At 39.0% G+C, this 18,452-nt stretch overlaps 1 protein-coding gene across 2 annotated transcripts; it reads right to left on the bottom strand.

Annotated features, from left to right (window-relative positions):
- LOC110988517 (NADH dehydrogenase [ubiquinone] iron-sulfur protein 5-like) lies at positions 1-16,874 on the bottom strand. 2 transcript variants are annotated; one of them, XM_022252110.2, is made up of 3 exons: positions 16,735-16,874; positions 1,489-1,707; positions 1-656 (listed from the first exon to the last, which is right to left on the bottom strand). In XM_022252110.2, the coding sequence occupies exons 2-3, from the start codon at positions 1,690-1,692 to the stop codon at positions 573-575; spliced, it is 288 nt and encodes a 95-aa protein (XP_022107802.1). In that variant the 5' UTR covers positions 1,693-1,707; positions 16,735-16,874; the 3' UTR covers positions 1-572. The 2 variants fall into 2 exon arrangements, with proteins under 2 accessions (XP_022107802.1, XP_022107801.1); XM_022252109.2 differs by having other exon boundaries at positions 16,707-16,869.
- Between the last annotated feature and the right edge of the window lie 1,578 nt (positions 16,875-18,452).

The following is an 18,452-nucleotide window of genomic DNA, read 5'->3' on the forward strand; positions in this document are numbered from 1 at the left end:
TTGAACATTCACAGTTTAGAACTTGGTTTAATGAACATCTGTCTTCAATAGTGAAACAGCATTTCATGTGTGAAAGTATGCAAATCACAAAGCAGTATTATAAATTTGCTTTAAGAGTTAGTTGAATGATGAATTAAGCCAAAAGTAATATGAAGGTATTGTTCTTGTTCAAGCACATGGGAAAGAGTGCAGGAAAGGACTTTCACAATTCTTACAAAATGTTGGGCAAGCCAAGCTGCATTGTAGATAAAAGCCTACAGACCATAAAAACTATCTGTACATGGCCAACTCAAATCCCTAAGTTGAAAGATATCCACCAATACCGGGCAAACAAAATCTGCATTTTGAGGTTGTTGAATGCAGCAGTTCAGAAGCAGATGGTAAATACATGTATTATCAAAGGCATCCCAAGGACAATATTATGATTGAACATAAATTACACAGTCATGACAAAGTGTTATATACATGCATACAAATACGTTTTTGTATGTAAAGCCACCTACACGAACTTTGCAATTAATGCATTTTTGAAGCATATTAGTATAATATTTGCTTCAAGTTTCAGTGTTGAACTATCGATGCTCAGCAGGCGGAGTGTATTTGCCTTCATCTATCAGCTTTTTCCTTTGCTTCAAGATTGTCTTGAATCTTGCCATCTGTCAAAACATGAATTTAAAAAAGGATATTCAATTAAAGTATACACTGACATCAGGTCATTTTCAAATAGAAAAATATGCATGTACTTACGTTAAAGTGACTATGCTGTGTACTATTTTCCATGGAAGTGTTGTCAATGACAACACTTTTCATGCAATTTAAAAGGTAGAGACCTTTTATAAAGACGGGTAAAAGGCAAGTCTGTTTATCATGGAGCCAAATCTTTGAGATAATAGCGGTGATACAACTTTCATAAACAACATATACCTACTGTACTGTACCCTGTGATAGAACCAATATTTAAAAAAATCATTACAAATGTTATGTCACATTGACGGACATCAGTGTTGTAGTCGAGACCACCTGAGACCTTCACAAGACCAGCACAAGACCAACATAAGACCTCTAGTCTGAATTCAAGTCACAAGCTATTCAAATGAACTGCAACAAAAGCATTCCTTTGCCATCGTTCACCCTGTTACTTGTGACTAGTATTGTGTATGGTCTCGTAATGGTCTATACTACAACACTGAAGGACATTAAATTTTTACCTGTTTCCCCAAAATAATAACCACTCTTCACTTTAATTCTGAGGAAAGTGTCAATAGACACTGAATTTCAATATGCATGATAGGGTGAAATCTGGACAATGAACAAATTTCTTTGATTACTGAGAGTTTTGAGAGAACTGATCAATTTCAAAGCACAACCCCACATACTGGTAGGTACTGGTACATGTATTTGTGAATGAAATCTGACGACATGAGGGGATCGCACAAGGAGGTACAGACGTCCATGTACACTGTACATGGAATTCAGCAAGGCACATACCTTCTTTGTACCTTGAGCACACTCCCAGAAGTCTTCCAACTCTGATTTGCATTCTTTCTGAGCTCGTTTCCACCCTAGACCCTCAGCACACCGTAGCCAGTCTAACTCTAGATCAGCACATCTTGGTTTTTCATGGGTAGGACCTTCTGGCAACTGCAGTCCAACAAACTGCTTATCCCAGTCTTGGATATGTAGGATTGGCATAGCGGTTCCTGAAGTCTGTAATATGTAAATGCACACATGAAGCTTTGATGTACTGGTTAACTACATGTATGTACAATAGTATTTGTTGAACATTTTATAAATCTGCTAAAATACACATCAGGCGCCCTAAAAAACTCTCTGGTCTCTGGTCAGTGCACGCATCATCACAGACCTGTGCATCGTCAAAGTAAAAAAGTTTTTATTTCGTATAAAACTATGTCCAAAAGCTGCCAAACTTGCTTGATCGACTGGAAGGAATCCTGCTACTGTTTTAGATGGGGTACAATTGAGTAATGTGCACAGTAAAGGAGTCCCTCTTGGCCCCCAAATGTAAATCTGTAATACATGTATACATTTACCTCATGGAATTAGATAAACGAGGTTATCTTTAAACATCTACAGTACATGTACAAGCTGAAAATGCTTTTAAACAGGAAATGGTGAGGGGCCAGTATATTTCAGGAGCAAGGCCATGTGTTATAAAGCACATGTAAAGTGTTTGTAAATCATTTCTAGGGAAAACAGCAAAGGTAAAAAAAAAGATTTTTCCCATTTCATTCATCAAAAAATTGTTTTGTGGGAAATAAGAGACTTCTTTTCTAAGTTTGACGTGCTGGACTGTTACCATGAACCCTATTTCTAATTCAGAGTTTTAACACGTACAATTGTGATCATTTCTTTTCCCCTAATATCACATCCAACTTTGATTTCATGCGCACAAAATTTTTGCTTTTTACCATTTAAATTAAGTTTAATCAAACTCTTTTATTTATGGGCAATCTAGACTGCATTTTTATCTAGTTTAATATCTAAGTTTTAATTTCTCCTCTCATTTCTTCTAACTAGTAATTGAAAGTCATCAAGGGGAGTAGGATCTTATCAGCTTATGCCTTTCTTTTTCATTTTCAGTGTATTTTACACTGTTGGTGTGCAATTTAGCTACGATTCAGATCATCAGGCTAGTTCCTGCTATTGGTATCTATCTTTCAAAGTTACAGTAGCTGTTCTGTATGATATTCTTGTTCCCAAATCATTGTCTTGAGGTGAATAATTCCTGTGATCCTTAATTGTTTCAATTTGTGTGTGATGTAGTTCTGTCTCTTGAGTCAAATGAAATCAATTCAGGATGTTTTTATTCTCTTTGCTGTTAATTTCATTTCTGTTTTTAACTATTTGGACCAAATCAGTGAAAACAAAAGTACAGTTATGACCTTTTTTCCAATTCATTAACCCTCCTGCTGCTGTAACTGTCCAAAAATCCTTCCACTTGATTTGCCCCAGTAAACAGACACATAATGGGAAATGTGACTGATTTTGACTGACAACTGTGTCCAGAAAGTATCTTTGCAAGGAGGGTTTAGCCAAGGAAGGAACATGCACAGTGGGTGGTGTTGGATACATGGATTATTTGTTTGGACAAATATTTATCTGGCTTCATGCTACCATTGTCATTTTAACTACACATGCATGTATTCAAGATATGGGATCAAGACGTACATAAAAGGTCAAACAAAATAATAGTTGTGCTTCCTATTACATTGAAAAAAATAGGTTCGGTAGGTGAGTAATATTTTTTTTCTTCAAAAGTTTTTGCGTCAAACATTTTAGGGTAGGAAATTTTTTCTTGAAACTAAAAAGTGATTTTGATGGTTCATGAAAATTTTTCAGCTATGTAAGGAAGGTTTTGATTCGAATGTGACAAGCAGAGAAGACTAGAATGTAATATCTATGGTCAAGTGGCTTCAAATGTCTGTAGAAATGTCATATGAAAACTTTAGAATTACAAGTTTTTAGAATTATTGGTTTATTGCTAATTATATACTTACGTACACAATAAAAATTGCCTCAGCTCTTGTGCATTAAAATACAATCAGTAATAAAATTTAAGAAATACGTATTTATAACAATAAAATAATTAAGCAATAAAAAGAATTAATTTCAATAACACTCAAAACAAGCAAAATAACAAATTACTTGGTATCATTCAGTCCCCTGACTGCAGTTGGATAAAAGCTTCTTCTGAACCGTTCTATATTACACTTAATTACTCTGTAACATTTCCCTGATCTTCACAACTCAAATAACTCATTAGCTGGGTGAAATTCATCTTTAATAATACTGCTGGTCCTATTCTCCACTCTAGATCTGTACATTTCTAAAACTGGTGTGAGATCTCTACCAATAATACGTGCAGCTAACTTAACCACTCTCTCCAGTGCCTGCCGGTAAGCCATGGTGGTACTTCCATACCACACAGTGATGGATTGTGTTAGCACACTTTCCACCACTGCTCAATAGAACTTGACCAGCAGATCACTGGATAAGTGGAAACTCTTCAGGCGTCTGAGGTAGAAGATCCGTTTCTGTGCTTTCTTGATACAATGCATAACATTAGTATTCTAACTCAGATCATTTGTTAAATAAATACCCAGAAATTTAAAACAATCTACAATTTCTACATCATTTCCATTGATAGCAAGGGGAGCAATTGCAATTGGAGTTGTACAGAAATTGACAATGATCTCTTTTGTCTTCATTACATTGAGGTTCAAGTTATTATCAGAGCACCACTGGGTTAAACGCTGAATTTGATATTATATCCAAGTGTTTGCAAAAAACATTCCTCCTAAAGCATGCCTGCAAAAAAAATTTCTTGGTCTTTCATTTCATATAAATACAGGCATATTTTTGCAGGCATGTTTTTTAACCTCATTATTTCACTTGCTGAAATACCAGTGCATTTCCCACGTTCTAAGGCGAATGCTCCTCCCCGGCCTGCAGTATGCTGTCCGCTGCCATGATGTGTGTAAGCTTCAGGGTGTATTCCACTAAGTGATAAGATTTCTACACGCATGCTCATTATGTTTTGTGATCCCATGGGGATTTTACAATAAGAGGTGCCATCATCAGGAGAGACCATAGAGATACCGGTATTTTCATAAGTCACGAATTTGGGACTTCTGGCATCCAACTCAGCATATTTTGTTCACAATAACCTCTATCCCATGGACCTACATGTACAGGCAGCTACACTGAGAGCTGAGCATAATGTGAGGTCAAGTTGGGTCTCAACTTCTGTACCATTTGAATGCAGCTAATACTAATGCCAACATTGTTTTGGTTGAGGCTCAGGTCGTTTCACCTAACGTGCTGGACTTGAATCAAGCTCTTCCCCGAAACTCCAAAACATCCTTGCAAAGGCTGACTAGCCTGTATTGGACTGAATCACAAAGAATATTGCAGCTCCCTTCTTTGTCTGATTAGAGTTTTACGATGCGCTCTCTGATGTTACTGTTGATTCGAAGCTCCATATTTAGGCCTTAAAGTCGCAAAAACATGAAACAACTGGCAAGGCTGGGGTCACGCCAGTCACGTGTTGTGTGTCGCATGCTCTGGTATGTCCTCTATTGTCCTTTTGTTGTCAGTTTGTTTCTAGTCTTTAATTTGGAGGAAAACTTTATTTCTATAGTCGTCTTTAATTGTGCACGGCAGTCTTTATTTCTGTGGTCATCTCCATTTGGTTTGCCAGCTTTATATCTGTCATTGTCCTTATTTCTCTACTCTTTATTTCTGTGGTCATCTCCATTTCGGTTGCCGGCTTTATATCTGTCGTTGTCCTTATTTCTACACTCTTTATTTCTGTGGTCATCTCCATTTCGGTTGCCGACTTTATATCTGTCGTTGTCCTTATTTCTATACTCTTTATTTCTGTGGTCATCTCCATTTGGTTTGCCAGCTTTATATCTGTCTTTGTCCTTATTTCTCTACTCTTTATTTCTGTGGTCATCTCCATTTCGGTTGCCAGCTTTATATCTGTCGTTGTCCTTATTTCTATACTCTTTATTTCTGTGGTCATCTCCATTTCGGTTGCCGGCTTTATATCTGTCTTTGTCCTTATTTCTCTGCTCTTTATTTCTGTGGTCATCTCCATTTCGGTTGCCGGCTTTATATCTGTCTTTGTCCTTATTTCTCTACTCTTTATTTGTGTGGTCATCTCCATTTCCGTTGCCGGCTTTATATCTGTCATTGTCCTTATTTCTCTACTCTTTATTTCTGTGGTCATCTCCATTTCGGTTGCCGGCCTTATGTCTGTCATTGTCCTTATTTCTCTACTCTTTATTTCTGTGGTCATCTCCATTTGGTTTGCCAGCTTTATATCTGTCGTTGTCCTTATTTCTACACTCTTTATTTCTGTGGTCATCTCCATTTCGGTTGCCGGCTTTATATCTGTCATTGTCCTTATTTCTCTACTCTTTATTTCTGTGGTCATCTCCATTTCGGTTGCCGGCCTTATATGTCATTGTCCTTATTTCTCTACTCTTTATTTCTGTGGTCATCTCCATTTCGGTTGCCGGCTTTATATCTGTCATTGTCCTTATTTCTATACTCTTTATTTCTGTGGTCATCTCCATTTCGGTTGCCGGCTTTATATCTGTCATTGTCCTTATTTCTATACTCTTTATTTCTGTGGTCATCTCCATTTCGGTTGCCGGCTTTATATCTGTCATTGTCCTTATTTCTACACTCTTTATTTCTGTGGTCATCTCCATTTCGGTTGCCGGCTTTGTATCTGTCATTGTCCTTATTTCTATACTCTTTATTTCTGTGGTCATCTCCATTTGGTTTGCCAGCTTTATATTTGTCATTGTCCTTAATTCTGTGGTCATCTCCATTTCGGTTGCCAGCTTTATATCTGTCGTTGTCCTTATTTCTATACTCTTTATTTCTGTGGTCATCTCCATTTCGGTTGCCGGCTTTATATCTGTCTTTGTCCTTATTTCTATACTCTTTATTTCTGTGGTCATCTCCATTTCGGTTGCCGGCTTTATATCTGTCTTTGTCCTTATTTCTACACTCTTTATTTGTGTGGTCATCTCCATTTCGGTTGCCGGCTTTATATCTGTCATTGTCCTTATTTCTACACTCTTTATTTCTGTGGTCATCTCCATTTCCGTTGCTGGCTTTATATCTGTCATTGTCCTTATTTCTCTGCTCTTTATTTCTGTGGTCATCTCCATTTGGTTTGCCAGCTTTATATCTGTCTTTGTCCTTATTTCTACACTCTTTATTTCTGTGGTCATCTCCATTTCGGTTGCCGGCTTTATATCTGTCATTGTCCTTATTTCTCTACTCTTTATTTCTGTGGTCATCTCCATTTCGGTTGCCGGCCTTATATGTCATTGTCCTTATTTCTCTACTCTTTATTTCTGTGGTCATCTCCATTTCGGTTGCCGGCTTTATATCTGTCATTGTCCTTATTTCTCTACTCTTTATTTCTGTGGTCATCTCCATTTCGGTTGCCGGCTTTATATCTGTCTTTGTCCTTATTTCTACACTCTTTATTTCTGTGGTCATCTCCATTTCGGTTGCTGGCTTTATATCTGTCGTTGTCCTTATTTCTACACTCTTTATTTCTGTGGTCATCTCCATTTCGGTTGCCGGCTTTATATCTGTCATTGTCCTTATTTCTCTACTCTTTATTTCTGTGGTCATCTCCATTTGGTTTGCCAGCTTTATATCTGTCTTTGTCCTTATTTCTACACTCTTTATTTCTGTGGTCATCTCCATTTCGGTTGCCGGCTTTATATCTGTCATTGTCCTTATTTCTCTACTCTTTATTTCTGTGGTCATCTCCATTTCGGTTGCCGGCCTTATATGTCATTGTCCTTATTTCTCTACTCTTTATTTCTGTGGTCATCTCCATTTCGGTTGCCGGCTTTATATCTGTCATTGTCCTTATTTCTCTACTCTTTATTCCTGTGGTCATCTCCATTTCGGTTGCCGGCTTTATATCTGTCATTGTCCTTATTTCTACACTCTTTATTTCTGTGGTCATCTCCATTTGGTTTGCCAGCTTTATATCTGTCGTTGTCCTTATTTCTACTCTTTATTTCTGTGGTCATCTCCATTTCGGTTGCCAGCTTTATATCTGTCATTGTCCTTATTTCTACTCTTTATTTCTGTGGTCATCTCCATTTGGTTTGCCAGCTTTATATCTGTCATTGTCCTTATTTCTACTCTTTATTTCTGTGGTCATCTCCATTTGGTTTGCCAGCTTTATATCTGTCATTGTCCTTATTTCTACTCTTTATTTCTGTGGTCATCTCCATTTCGGTTGCCAGCTTTATATCTGTCATTGTCCTTATTTCTCTACTCTTTATTTCTGTGGTCATCTCCATTTCGGTTGCCGGCTTTATATCTGTCATTGTCCTTATTTCTCTACTCTTTATTTCTGTGGTCATCTCCATTTCGGTTGCCGGCTTTATATCTGTCATTGTCCTTATTTCTCTACTCTTTATTTCTGTGGTCATCTCCATTTCGGTTGCCGGCTTTATATCTGTCATTGTCCTTATTTCTACAATCTTTATTTCTGTGGTCATCTCCATTTCGGTTGCCGGCTTTGTATCTGTCGTTGTCCTTATTTCTATACTCTTTATTTCTGTGGTCATCTCCATTTGGTTTGCCAGCTTTACATCTGTTGTTGTCCTTATTTCTATACTCTTTATTTCTGTGGTCATCTCCATTTGGTTTGCCGGCTTTATATCTGTCGTTGTCCTTATTTCTTTACTCTTTATTTCTGTGGTCATCTCCATTTCGGTTGCCGGCTTTATATCTGTCTTTGTCCTTATTTCTATACTCTTTATTTCTGTGGTCATCTCCATTTCGGTTGCCGGCTTTATATCTGTCGTTGTCCTTATTTCTATACTCTTTATTTCTGTGGTCATCTCCATTTCGGTTGCCAGCTTTATATCTGTCGTTGTCCTTATTTCTACACTCTTTATTTCTGTGGTCATCTCCATTTCGGTTGCCGGCTTTATATCTGTCTTTGTCCTTATTTCTACACTCTTTATTTCTGTGGTCATCTCCATTTCGGTTGCCGACTTTATATCTGTCGTTGTCCTTATTTCTATACTCTTTATTTCTGTGGTCATCTCCATTTCGGTTGCCAGCTTTATATCTGTCTTTGTCCTTATTTCTACACTCTTTATTTCTGTGGTCATCTCCATTTCGGTTGCCGGCTTTATATCTGTCATTGTCCTTATTTCTCTACTCTTTATTTCTGTGGTCATCTCCATTTCGGTTGCCGGCTTTATATCTGTCTTTGTCCTTATTTCTACACTCTTTATTTCTGTGGTCATCTCCATTTCGGTTGCCGGCTTTATATCTGTCGTTGTCCTTATTTCTACACTCTTTATTTCTGTGGTCATCTCCATTTCGGTTGCCAGCTTTATATCTGTCGTTGTCCTTATTTCTACACTCTTTATTTCTGTGGTCATCTCCATTTGGTTTGCCAGCTTTATATCTGTCTTTGTCCTTATTTCTACACTCTTTATTTCTGTGGTCATCTCCATTTCGGTTGCCAGCTTTATATCTGTCTTTGTCCTTATTTCTACACTCTTTATTTCTGTGGTCATCTCCATTTCGGTTGCCGGCTTTATATCTGTCGTTGTCCTTATTTCTACACTCTTTATTTCTGTGGTCATCTCCATTTCGGTTGCCGACTTTATATCTGTCGTTGTCCTTATTTCTGTGGTCATCTCCGATTCGGTTGCCAGCTGTATATCTGTCATTGTCCTTATTTCTCTACTCTTTATTTCTGTGGTCATCTTTATTTCTGTGGCTGACTATTTTCTGTCATCTTTTTTTTTGTAGTCTTTATTTGAGTGCAGTTATTTGAATTAATTTCTATGTTGTCTGTATTTCTGGGTGTGAAGCAAGCAACGATGCGTGGCCTCCATATCCAAAGCATTAACGCAGATGTCATGGAAGATCCAAGACTTGAGTCAAGTCTACTAATGTACAAGTATCAGAGCAAAGGGGTAATCTTCCATTTTGTACAGAGAAATGCTAGTTATAAAAATACATACATGTTCAATTTCTTTTGGTATTAAGTGGTTAATGTTTTTACTGAATAAACTAGTGAAAGTGTAGTTACATGTATCTTCACTGAAAAGGTGTAGTGTAATCACAATAATTTAGATTTTTTCCCTTGACCACACTATTCAAGACTCCCTTGATTCCAGAGGGGGCAAACAGGAACACCCACCACTACAGACTAGAAACAAGACCAAGTGCCATCAGGCCAACTGTGACAATGCACTACCCCTACTCCAAACCCCACCCCCACCCCAATTGCCACCTTTCTTGAATTTTGCATATTTGGACTTCAACTTCAAGACACTGACATTGTTTGTAACGCCTCACGTTCAACAGCATGTCCTAAGTAATAATACAGGCAGCAGTATTTTTAACTTTAAAACAGAATGAATTTGAAGTTTTCTAACAAGGGGATTTGGCAACCCTGAAGAAAATTGAGGGAAACATGGAAGTACATGTACTGGTACACTAGCTACATTTGGGGACTCCACTGGATCAACTGGATCATGTCCTGACCTGTCCTGGGATCCACTATACTGTACATGTAGGCTCATGAGCCACAATTACAGAATACCCTGCCACTCATCTACATGTATCCCACCTTGCAGTCCCTGAACAGTAAGGCACTATTCCTTACAGCCTAGCTGATTCCTCATCTTTGATGGTTCCTTACAGGCCTCAACATTAATTTTTTTAAACTACTTGTCCATCGGGCAAGTAGCATTGAAAATTTCCTTGCCCAAGGTAAGATTTTACTTTTGGCCCAAAAACCCTGATTTAGTTGCTCACTGCTTCCCAGCACAGTTACATGTAGTTCCTTCTTCGCCACAATACAATATGAATGTACACATACATGTACATCACCCAAATTATTGTGTAAATGTATGCAGAGAGTGTGCAGGACTCTGATGCATCATTCACACAAGTTCAGGCAACGACTATTTCTTAACCACTTCATGATTTTGCCTGATGTCATACATGTACATGTATGCAAAAAGTACACACAAGTACATGTACCATACCAGGTAAAATCCACCAATGTTGAAGCCAAAGCCACATATAAAGTCTTCCAGCTTCCGGCTATCAAAGCTTCGCTGCGCTATGCATGCAATAACCAGTGTGGTTTGGTACCCAGACACAAGCGTATTTTACAGTTTGTGTATGCATTTTCCCTTATGTGGAAAGGTACCCTGCTAAATGTACAGCATGCTTTATACACGCACGTTTGTACATGTATGTAATTATGCAAAAAATCATTGTATACCACATACATGTAGCTGTTTACTTTTTACCACTTTTTATAATCTTTTGTGAAGAGGAAAAACAAATCAAAGGTAAATTTGCTGACTGCTATTCTTGGCCATGAACAACAAACACTTTTATTTCAAGAAAAATGTACCTGTCTGTAGTGTTTACATGTAGACATGTGATGTGTCGCGCGTAAGGTTATATGCAAATGAGTTGACTTCCCTATGAACTTTGTGTATGGACAGTCAGCAGTGTTATTGTATAGGTCATGGGGCTTAAGAGACACGTGCAAGCGAGGAGGTAGTTTAAATTCGTCTTGGTTTAATTCGTGGTTCAATCCATGTTCAACGCAAATGCTACACTGTCCATTGGGCAATTTGTCCTTAATTTTTACTTGCCCGAAGGAAGAAATTACTTGTCCCCGGCAACTGGACAACTGCTAATATCGAGCCTGGTTCTTTATGCTATGGCATTCTGAAAGCTGCCCAGTTTACGGTCAGAACTGCACTTCCTCTATCAAATCTTCCCCAAAAACCAAAACAGTAACTACATGTACTTATATCAAACTCCTCTGAACGATTGTTTCTGGAGTGCCTAACCCACTTCATGGGCAAAAATCTGAGTTTTTTACCATCCTTGCCTCTTATCACAAGACAATCCCACACACATCTGTATTCAGTGGCCGTTACGTCACACACATTACAAGTCACAAAAACAGGCACAGAGTAATGAATGTTCGATATTAGTTTGGATATCAGACACAACGATTCTGACTAGGTTTCAGACCATGTGATTATCTCTTGAAAAAAATTTGAGCTTTTACTCACCACCCTCTCATTCTGCTGACAAAAATAATCCAAACACGTCAGCCAATCTGAAGTTAGTTACTTATTCCTTGTTAGAAGTTTGACATTCAATGTTGAACAATTAAACCATTGGATATTCCACGTTGAATGAGTAACACTTCGACATTCAGAAAGCGATTAGGATGCACATCCCTAGAAAGTATGGACTACAAAAAGGACAAAAAAACAAGCTGCGCCACCATGTACATCCATTTACATACATGTACAGCTTTACATTGTACACATGTACATGTATGCCATTTCCCAAGATGTATACACACATAACTCTCTTCACAAAGGCAACCAGAGGCATGGGGTTTTTCAGGGTCAAACAAGCTTTGAAATGTAGGTGACGCTTTTTTACACCACCAACATAATTATTTGGAGAAAATCTGTCAGTTACACCTGTTTTCATCGAAACTATTTTGGTCAGTTGCCCCAGGCTTAACTTACATGTACTTTCAAAGTGTTTCTGTACTCTTTATAATGATCCCACTGCCTCCATTTAAACCAGGGCAACGCAGTTTTCAAATATTGTCGGTGGAGTTCTTCGCTCTCAAAACTCAGTAGGAAAGTGAATATACATGTATATGTATCACACCGAACTTTTCTCAAATTGAAATAAAATACCCAAACCCGCCTTCAGATTACCTGATGAAAAATACATCAACATTCCACACTTCTGTCGTAGTCATCCTGCACGAACTGCACAAGTGAAGATTTAACACGCGCACACATGAAATGCATACATGTACATGTACATGTAGCAACTGACATGATACTCTCCTACGCATGCGTGGTAGGGCTGTAGGCATGCGGACGTACACGACATGCTCATCACACATGCCGCATGGTTGCATGAACATACAGTGGGCTGGAGTATGACAATCATGGTTTCAGGTCCTCGCTTTTCTAAATTTAATTCATTTCTACGAATACGTCTTCCAAGGACACATCTTCGTAATTGGTTTTGTGAACGAGATTTCAACTACCTCTGTCAGGTAAAAATGGAAAAAAAAATTGTGGTAAAATCTGTGACTATCTTAGGATTCCTTCAAATCCTGAGTGTTAGTCGTAATGTACATGTAAAGAAGACACTGTCCAACCTGGGCTAGCCTAGGCCTACCTGTACATCAACAATACATGAAGCAGGTCTGGTTAAATTCAACTTATATGGTAGCCCGAGGTCTCCGGCTACATGTACTGTACTTCCTGAGCAGTATGGCACTAATCCGTAGGCCTTACTGATTCCTGATGCCGTTGATGATTAATACCATTGCATATGGAACCATCAAACATCAGGAATCAGCACTTTCAGAACTGTAAGGTTTACATACAAACCTCACAGATAGCTATGTACCAACTCCCATAAACACATTTGGGCTGTTTTGATTGTGCCAACTTACATGTACATGTACTCTTCCATCACAGCTATTTATGCAACCAAATTTCACACGTGCCTTCTTGGTGAATTTCGCCACTTATTGTTAGGCCTAAATGTAAGTCTGATTGGTTTTCACAGTACAAGTAGGTGGCAAAATAAGGCATGTAAGGGACCTGGCGACTATACCATCACGCACATGCCCTTAGCCTTACTGTTCAGGAAGTCTAGTCTTCAGCCATGTCAGCATGTTCAGGTCATGAAACTGCATGAAATTGTGTTGTATCAAGTCGCCTTGTTTAAATTAACCATGTTCCGTGTTGTAACTTGTATTCCACCAGAGACCGGTTTTCAAGGGAATAAGGCTTTTTCTTTAATTTAAAAAATACAAACAAATGCAAGATATCAACTAAAAATGTCCTAATCACCTTCTGTAAGTCACAGGCAATTTGAAAACAACGAGCAAAACTTGGTGACCTTCACAGCTTTAGCCCAACGGAGTGATCTTCAATGCTCTTACAAACATGGCACATCAATCGTTGCTGACCGCGGCCTATTTTCAAGGGTTGTACAGGGCTAGGGGTACAGTGCCCAAGTGAAGCATACATGAAATAAATTAATGTTTGAAGCCCTCCAGTGCATCTTGTGCGACTTCATCTTATCCTTTATCACCAACTTTTCCAAAATCAACATCTTTTTTTTACCTCACAAAATCTTGTAATGATTTAAATTTCAAATCAAAAATAGAAGACAAAACTTTTGCAGGTGTTTCATTGTTTTCAACTCTAATGTGTTATGTTTATTTGTCATTAGACATGAAAGTAATAAATTGGTAAATGTTCAAATTGAACAAACTTTCATTTATTTCTAAAACTGAAACAAACATGTTCTAGTGCTTACTATGGAGATTGTTTCATTAACAATTATCTACTTGGCGAACTAATAAACATGCTTGAACTCTGCATTTGGCAAACTGAAAAAAGTGGCTTAAAAAACCCTGACCAAAGACAATTGATAAAATTTACTCCTCTGTGGGTTGGAAGCATGGGAGACTGTGACAAGGTGTGACAATAAAATATATCTCTTGTTAGGAGAGGGGGACACTGCAACAGTACTTGATGTGTGTCAAGTGCAAGCAGTTTTCAAACAAACACTGGACCCATGATGTTAAATTGATGGAGTTTGCAAGTTTAATGGGTCGAAATCAGTGGAAAACACAGCACTTGTAAATGTCATCAATCTCTGAGTCGCTGTCATCAACATTGGTGGTGGTGGTGCTCTGAAGCGATGTTGTGTTCTGGTGCAGGAGCATGACTTGGATCAGGTTGAGGTGGAGAAATCACACACGGCTTCTTTGCATTGATGGTGAATACTTCCGGTAGGCACTTGCCCTAGACCGCAGCACTGGACTTGTGCACATGTTCTGCCAAATGAGACAGTAATGTGTATTTCGCTATTGGATGTCACTTTCCTTGTAATATCTAATGAAATCTATTTTACTCAAAATATTATTCCATAATATTAGTGTATTTTTTATTGTGTAGGCCTTAATTGTAAAAAATCTACACAGTCAGTCACTTTTACTTTAATATTTGCTGAAAGAATGAAATGAAAGAAAAAACCTACATTGAATTACCTTTCTTAGAAACGTAAGTAATAATTTAGCTGTTTAATATGCATGCAGGAATTCATAATTTTCATGAAAAAGTAAGCTTTTGCAACATGGCAACTCATCCATCCAAACATGCTAAATGTGACGGTAAAACAGTGGGAAAATGTGCGTACTTCCCAACATGCTCAGTTGTCAGTGGAGTAATGTGACTTCAATCACACAAGAACAGTGACTTTGAAACATTGTAATCTGAAACTTTACAAGGCACTGTAATGACTATTAATTGCCCCCGCAATGTAGAATGTTTTCGTATCTTGTAAACTTGGCCTAAATGCATAAACTTTTGATATTTACGAGTGTACATGTAACTTACCGCTGAAGCCCAAACTTTCCACATATTTTGGTCAGCGGAGAGAAGAAAACATCTTCAGCAAATTTGAAGGTATTTTACGTCACTCGAAGTTGTTTACATACGCGGCGTGACGCAGAAGGTGAGGACGCAAAAACAGGGCCCCTCAAAATCAAGACCTCCCATGATACTTTAGGCCTAAAGTTACCCTACGAGGGGTCCGGGCAACTCGACCATTTGCCAACACGACTTCGGGCAACTCAACCGTCTCTGTGTAAAAGGGAGAGACAAAAAGACCATTGAGACAAGTCGTCCATTGAAACAAATCTTCTCTTGGGACACTGTCCACTCAGCCCAGATGTCTGCGCTGCTAAGGCCACGGTGTGAAATACTATGCCTTAATTTTAATAATAATGGGATTGAATTTCACATAGTAGATGGACAAGCCTAATCTCTGAGGTATTATAAAAGTGGTTGCTGTAGTACATGTAAGTCAATCTTTGCGCCATCAGTCAATCTTGCACCCACGCTGACCCAGCCACGTACATGTACCTACTGGTAGTTCTAGACCACTTGAAATAAAAACCTAGGCCTACCTCCTTTGTTGTGTGTGTGTTGTCCTTCAGTTCTACATTCTCAGACAGGTTCCGGTTAAAAGGTGAAATGTTTTCGGAAGATTTCTAGAAAAGAAATCTTGGCCAGATTTCTGATTCACACTTTGACAGTTTTGAACGGTTTGTCAAAAATTATGGTAGCGGGAAAAAAAAATTACGAATAGTTACAGTGCGATATGTCGCTTACTACCCCCAGAACTGTGGGGTCCGACGTCCCCTCCGCTCCAATGTGAGAGCGCAGCAGACGTCAGACCCCACAGTTCTGGGGGTAGTCACTTCGAGTGATCTCAAATACTTTTTTTCAAAATCAACACTCATAAACTTGATGTCTGTTTAATCAAAATGACTTTCAAAGTTGCCTTTGATCACGTTTATTAAAACTGGCCGAAAACTGAACGCATATTGTTTCCTAGTTTGGGATCACGCATTTAAGTGCATGTATGAAATATCTGAATATACGTTACGAACTCATTTTTACTATCATGACTATACTGTTGCAGAAATGTGTGTGATGTAATGGGTTCGTCAACTGTGCACTGATGGCTCGCACTGCGCAGCTGAAAATGTTGAGTCAAAGTTTACGCAAGATTTACTTTTTAAATTCATTGGAATTCTTATTTAGGCCTATATTTATGAACCAATTTTCTTTAAATTAAGAAATTTTTCAATGGTTTTACGATGATTCGCTCGCGTGGTTACTTTCCGGAAACCGGCAATACAGAACGAGGAAAAGTGTCCCCACTTTCGTCGATCCTGTAGCCTACGTCCAAATAAAGTTTGAAACAAAAACTGGTAGGCCTAGCATCTATAGCACAAAAGGTGGATTGTGACAACATTTCACTGGAATTTGAGGTTTTGTTGTAGCTGCAATCTGACTGAATAGTTTTCGCGATCTGGAACTGGGAAAACGAGTGTCACTACGCTTAGGCCTATTACATGTACATGTATGTGTAGAGATCTCACTGGTCGAGTTGCCTCAACGGTAGAATTGTCCAACGTCGAGTTGGCAAAAGGTCGAGTTGTCCGACATCCCCTTACGAAAGGTAAAAAAAATCTCGAATAATGTCTGCTTCAATTTCATTCTTACTTAAGTCTGTGTTGGTATACTGACGTACATCGACTTGAAGCTGAGTGAGGACCCGCCAGACACACGGTCAATTCAAAGAAACAGTCAATGACTTATGTAGTGATGTACACTGTATATGTACGGGATACCTTACACACGTACACAGCCGAGGCCGGCCCAGATCGTATCGTGTCTATACATTTGTACCAAAGATCGTATAGCGCCGCTTGGCGGCGCCACACGATCTTTGATATTTGTACAGAACTAGAATGGCTGGCTGAGTTCGGGTGGCTTGTTCCCGTATATTCACGAACAGCTCGGTTGTTCGTCGGTCGGCCGCTCGAACGCCCGGAACAAACAACTGCTTATTACAAGTTTAACAGGGAAAAATGGCACACTACTAGAAAAAAAATCAAGAACTCTAAACTAAAGTTAAAAATTTTTAAAGGGGAAGTACTTCTATGTAAACTTGAACGTGTACTTTATAAACATTTCTGGCTCTGCCACACTCGCCCCATCTTAAATCATTGCTGTCCTCAGCAATGCAAATAAAACTGAATTTAATACCAATATCAATACACATATTATACAGCATAACTTAAAGACAGGTATCATATTAAATTCAAAGCACCAACCAAATACATTCAGGCATTTAGGTACACAGCTAGTATTTAGCGACTCATCCTGTACATTAGTCTCGGAACTCCTCTGGTGGAGGAATGGCAGGAGCGGACATCTGCTTCCGGTGTTGCCTCATGTACGCCATGGTCTCATTGTGAAGCTTAGGCCAAAAGAACTTCTGCTCCACGAGTTTTAGCACCTGTCCATAGCTTAGTGTCTCCATACTGTGATGAAGGCTCCTGAAGATGTCATACCTCATCCCATGGGGTAGTACCGTCAAGTATTTGACCTTGGCTCCACCAGTCCTGTAAAACAGTAGGCCACCCTTCACTTCCAGGTTATCCCACACCTGTAGCAACTGCTGCACCACCTTGGGCTCATGGGCCATCTTGCTACGACTCATCCTCTTGGGACCATCCAGCTTCATATCCACGACCCTCCGTATGGCTGGATCTCGCTGCTGCCGGGGCTTCCTGCAGACTGTGGCCACTTGTCGTGCCTCCACTCTCATGGTTTGGCTCATCATCGATTCGAGCTCTGGCAGGGACTGCTTTTGGGTGTCTAGAGGGGACTGGGGGCTTCAGGACTCTTGGGTGTAGACTCATTGATGGTGACTGGAGTTACTGGGATGTCTTTGGGAGACTTTTTCTTGTCACGTTGCAGCATGGATTCCAGGTTGTCAATGTAGCTATTCTGTTGTTGCTGCTCGCCAATAATCTGGGTGATCATCGCCTTCAGTGTGTGGATTTGGTGAAACTGTTGCAGTATGACTCTCTGCATACAGGCTTGATGCTGCAGTAACTGTAAGATGCTGGACCGTTGGTCAACAGTCACTGGTTCCTCTTGGCAACTTCGGGTGAAACCATTAGGAAGTGGATCAAATCCACAAAACTCAGTGAAGGGTAGTCAGTGCTTCCGCCATCGTGTCCACTCACAGATCCACTAAAACAACACTGTGTTGGTTTGGACCTAACCTCTGACCAATTAACATGAAAGACCATAAAAACCCTTAAAAATGAAAAATGACCTAGTCCCTACTAAAACAGTTTCAAGCTAAGTTTTACAAAAAACATACTACCTATCCGGATTCTTCACCAAAAATTTTTAAACATGTAACAGGGAAAAATGGCACACTACTAGAAAAAA

This window comes from Acanthaster planci, linkage group LG18 (assembly GCF_054643075.1).
Source record: "Acanthaster planci isolate LZ-2023a linkage group LG18, COTS_SCS, whole genome shotgun sequence".
Taxonomy (NCBI): domain Eukaryota; kingdom Metazoa; phylum Echinodermata; class Asteroidea; order Valvatida; family Acanthasteridae; genus Acanthaster; species Acanthaster planci.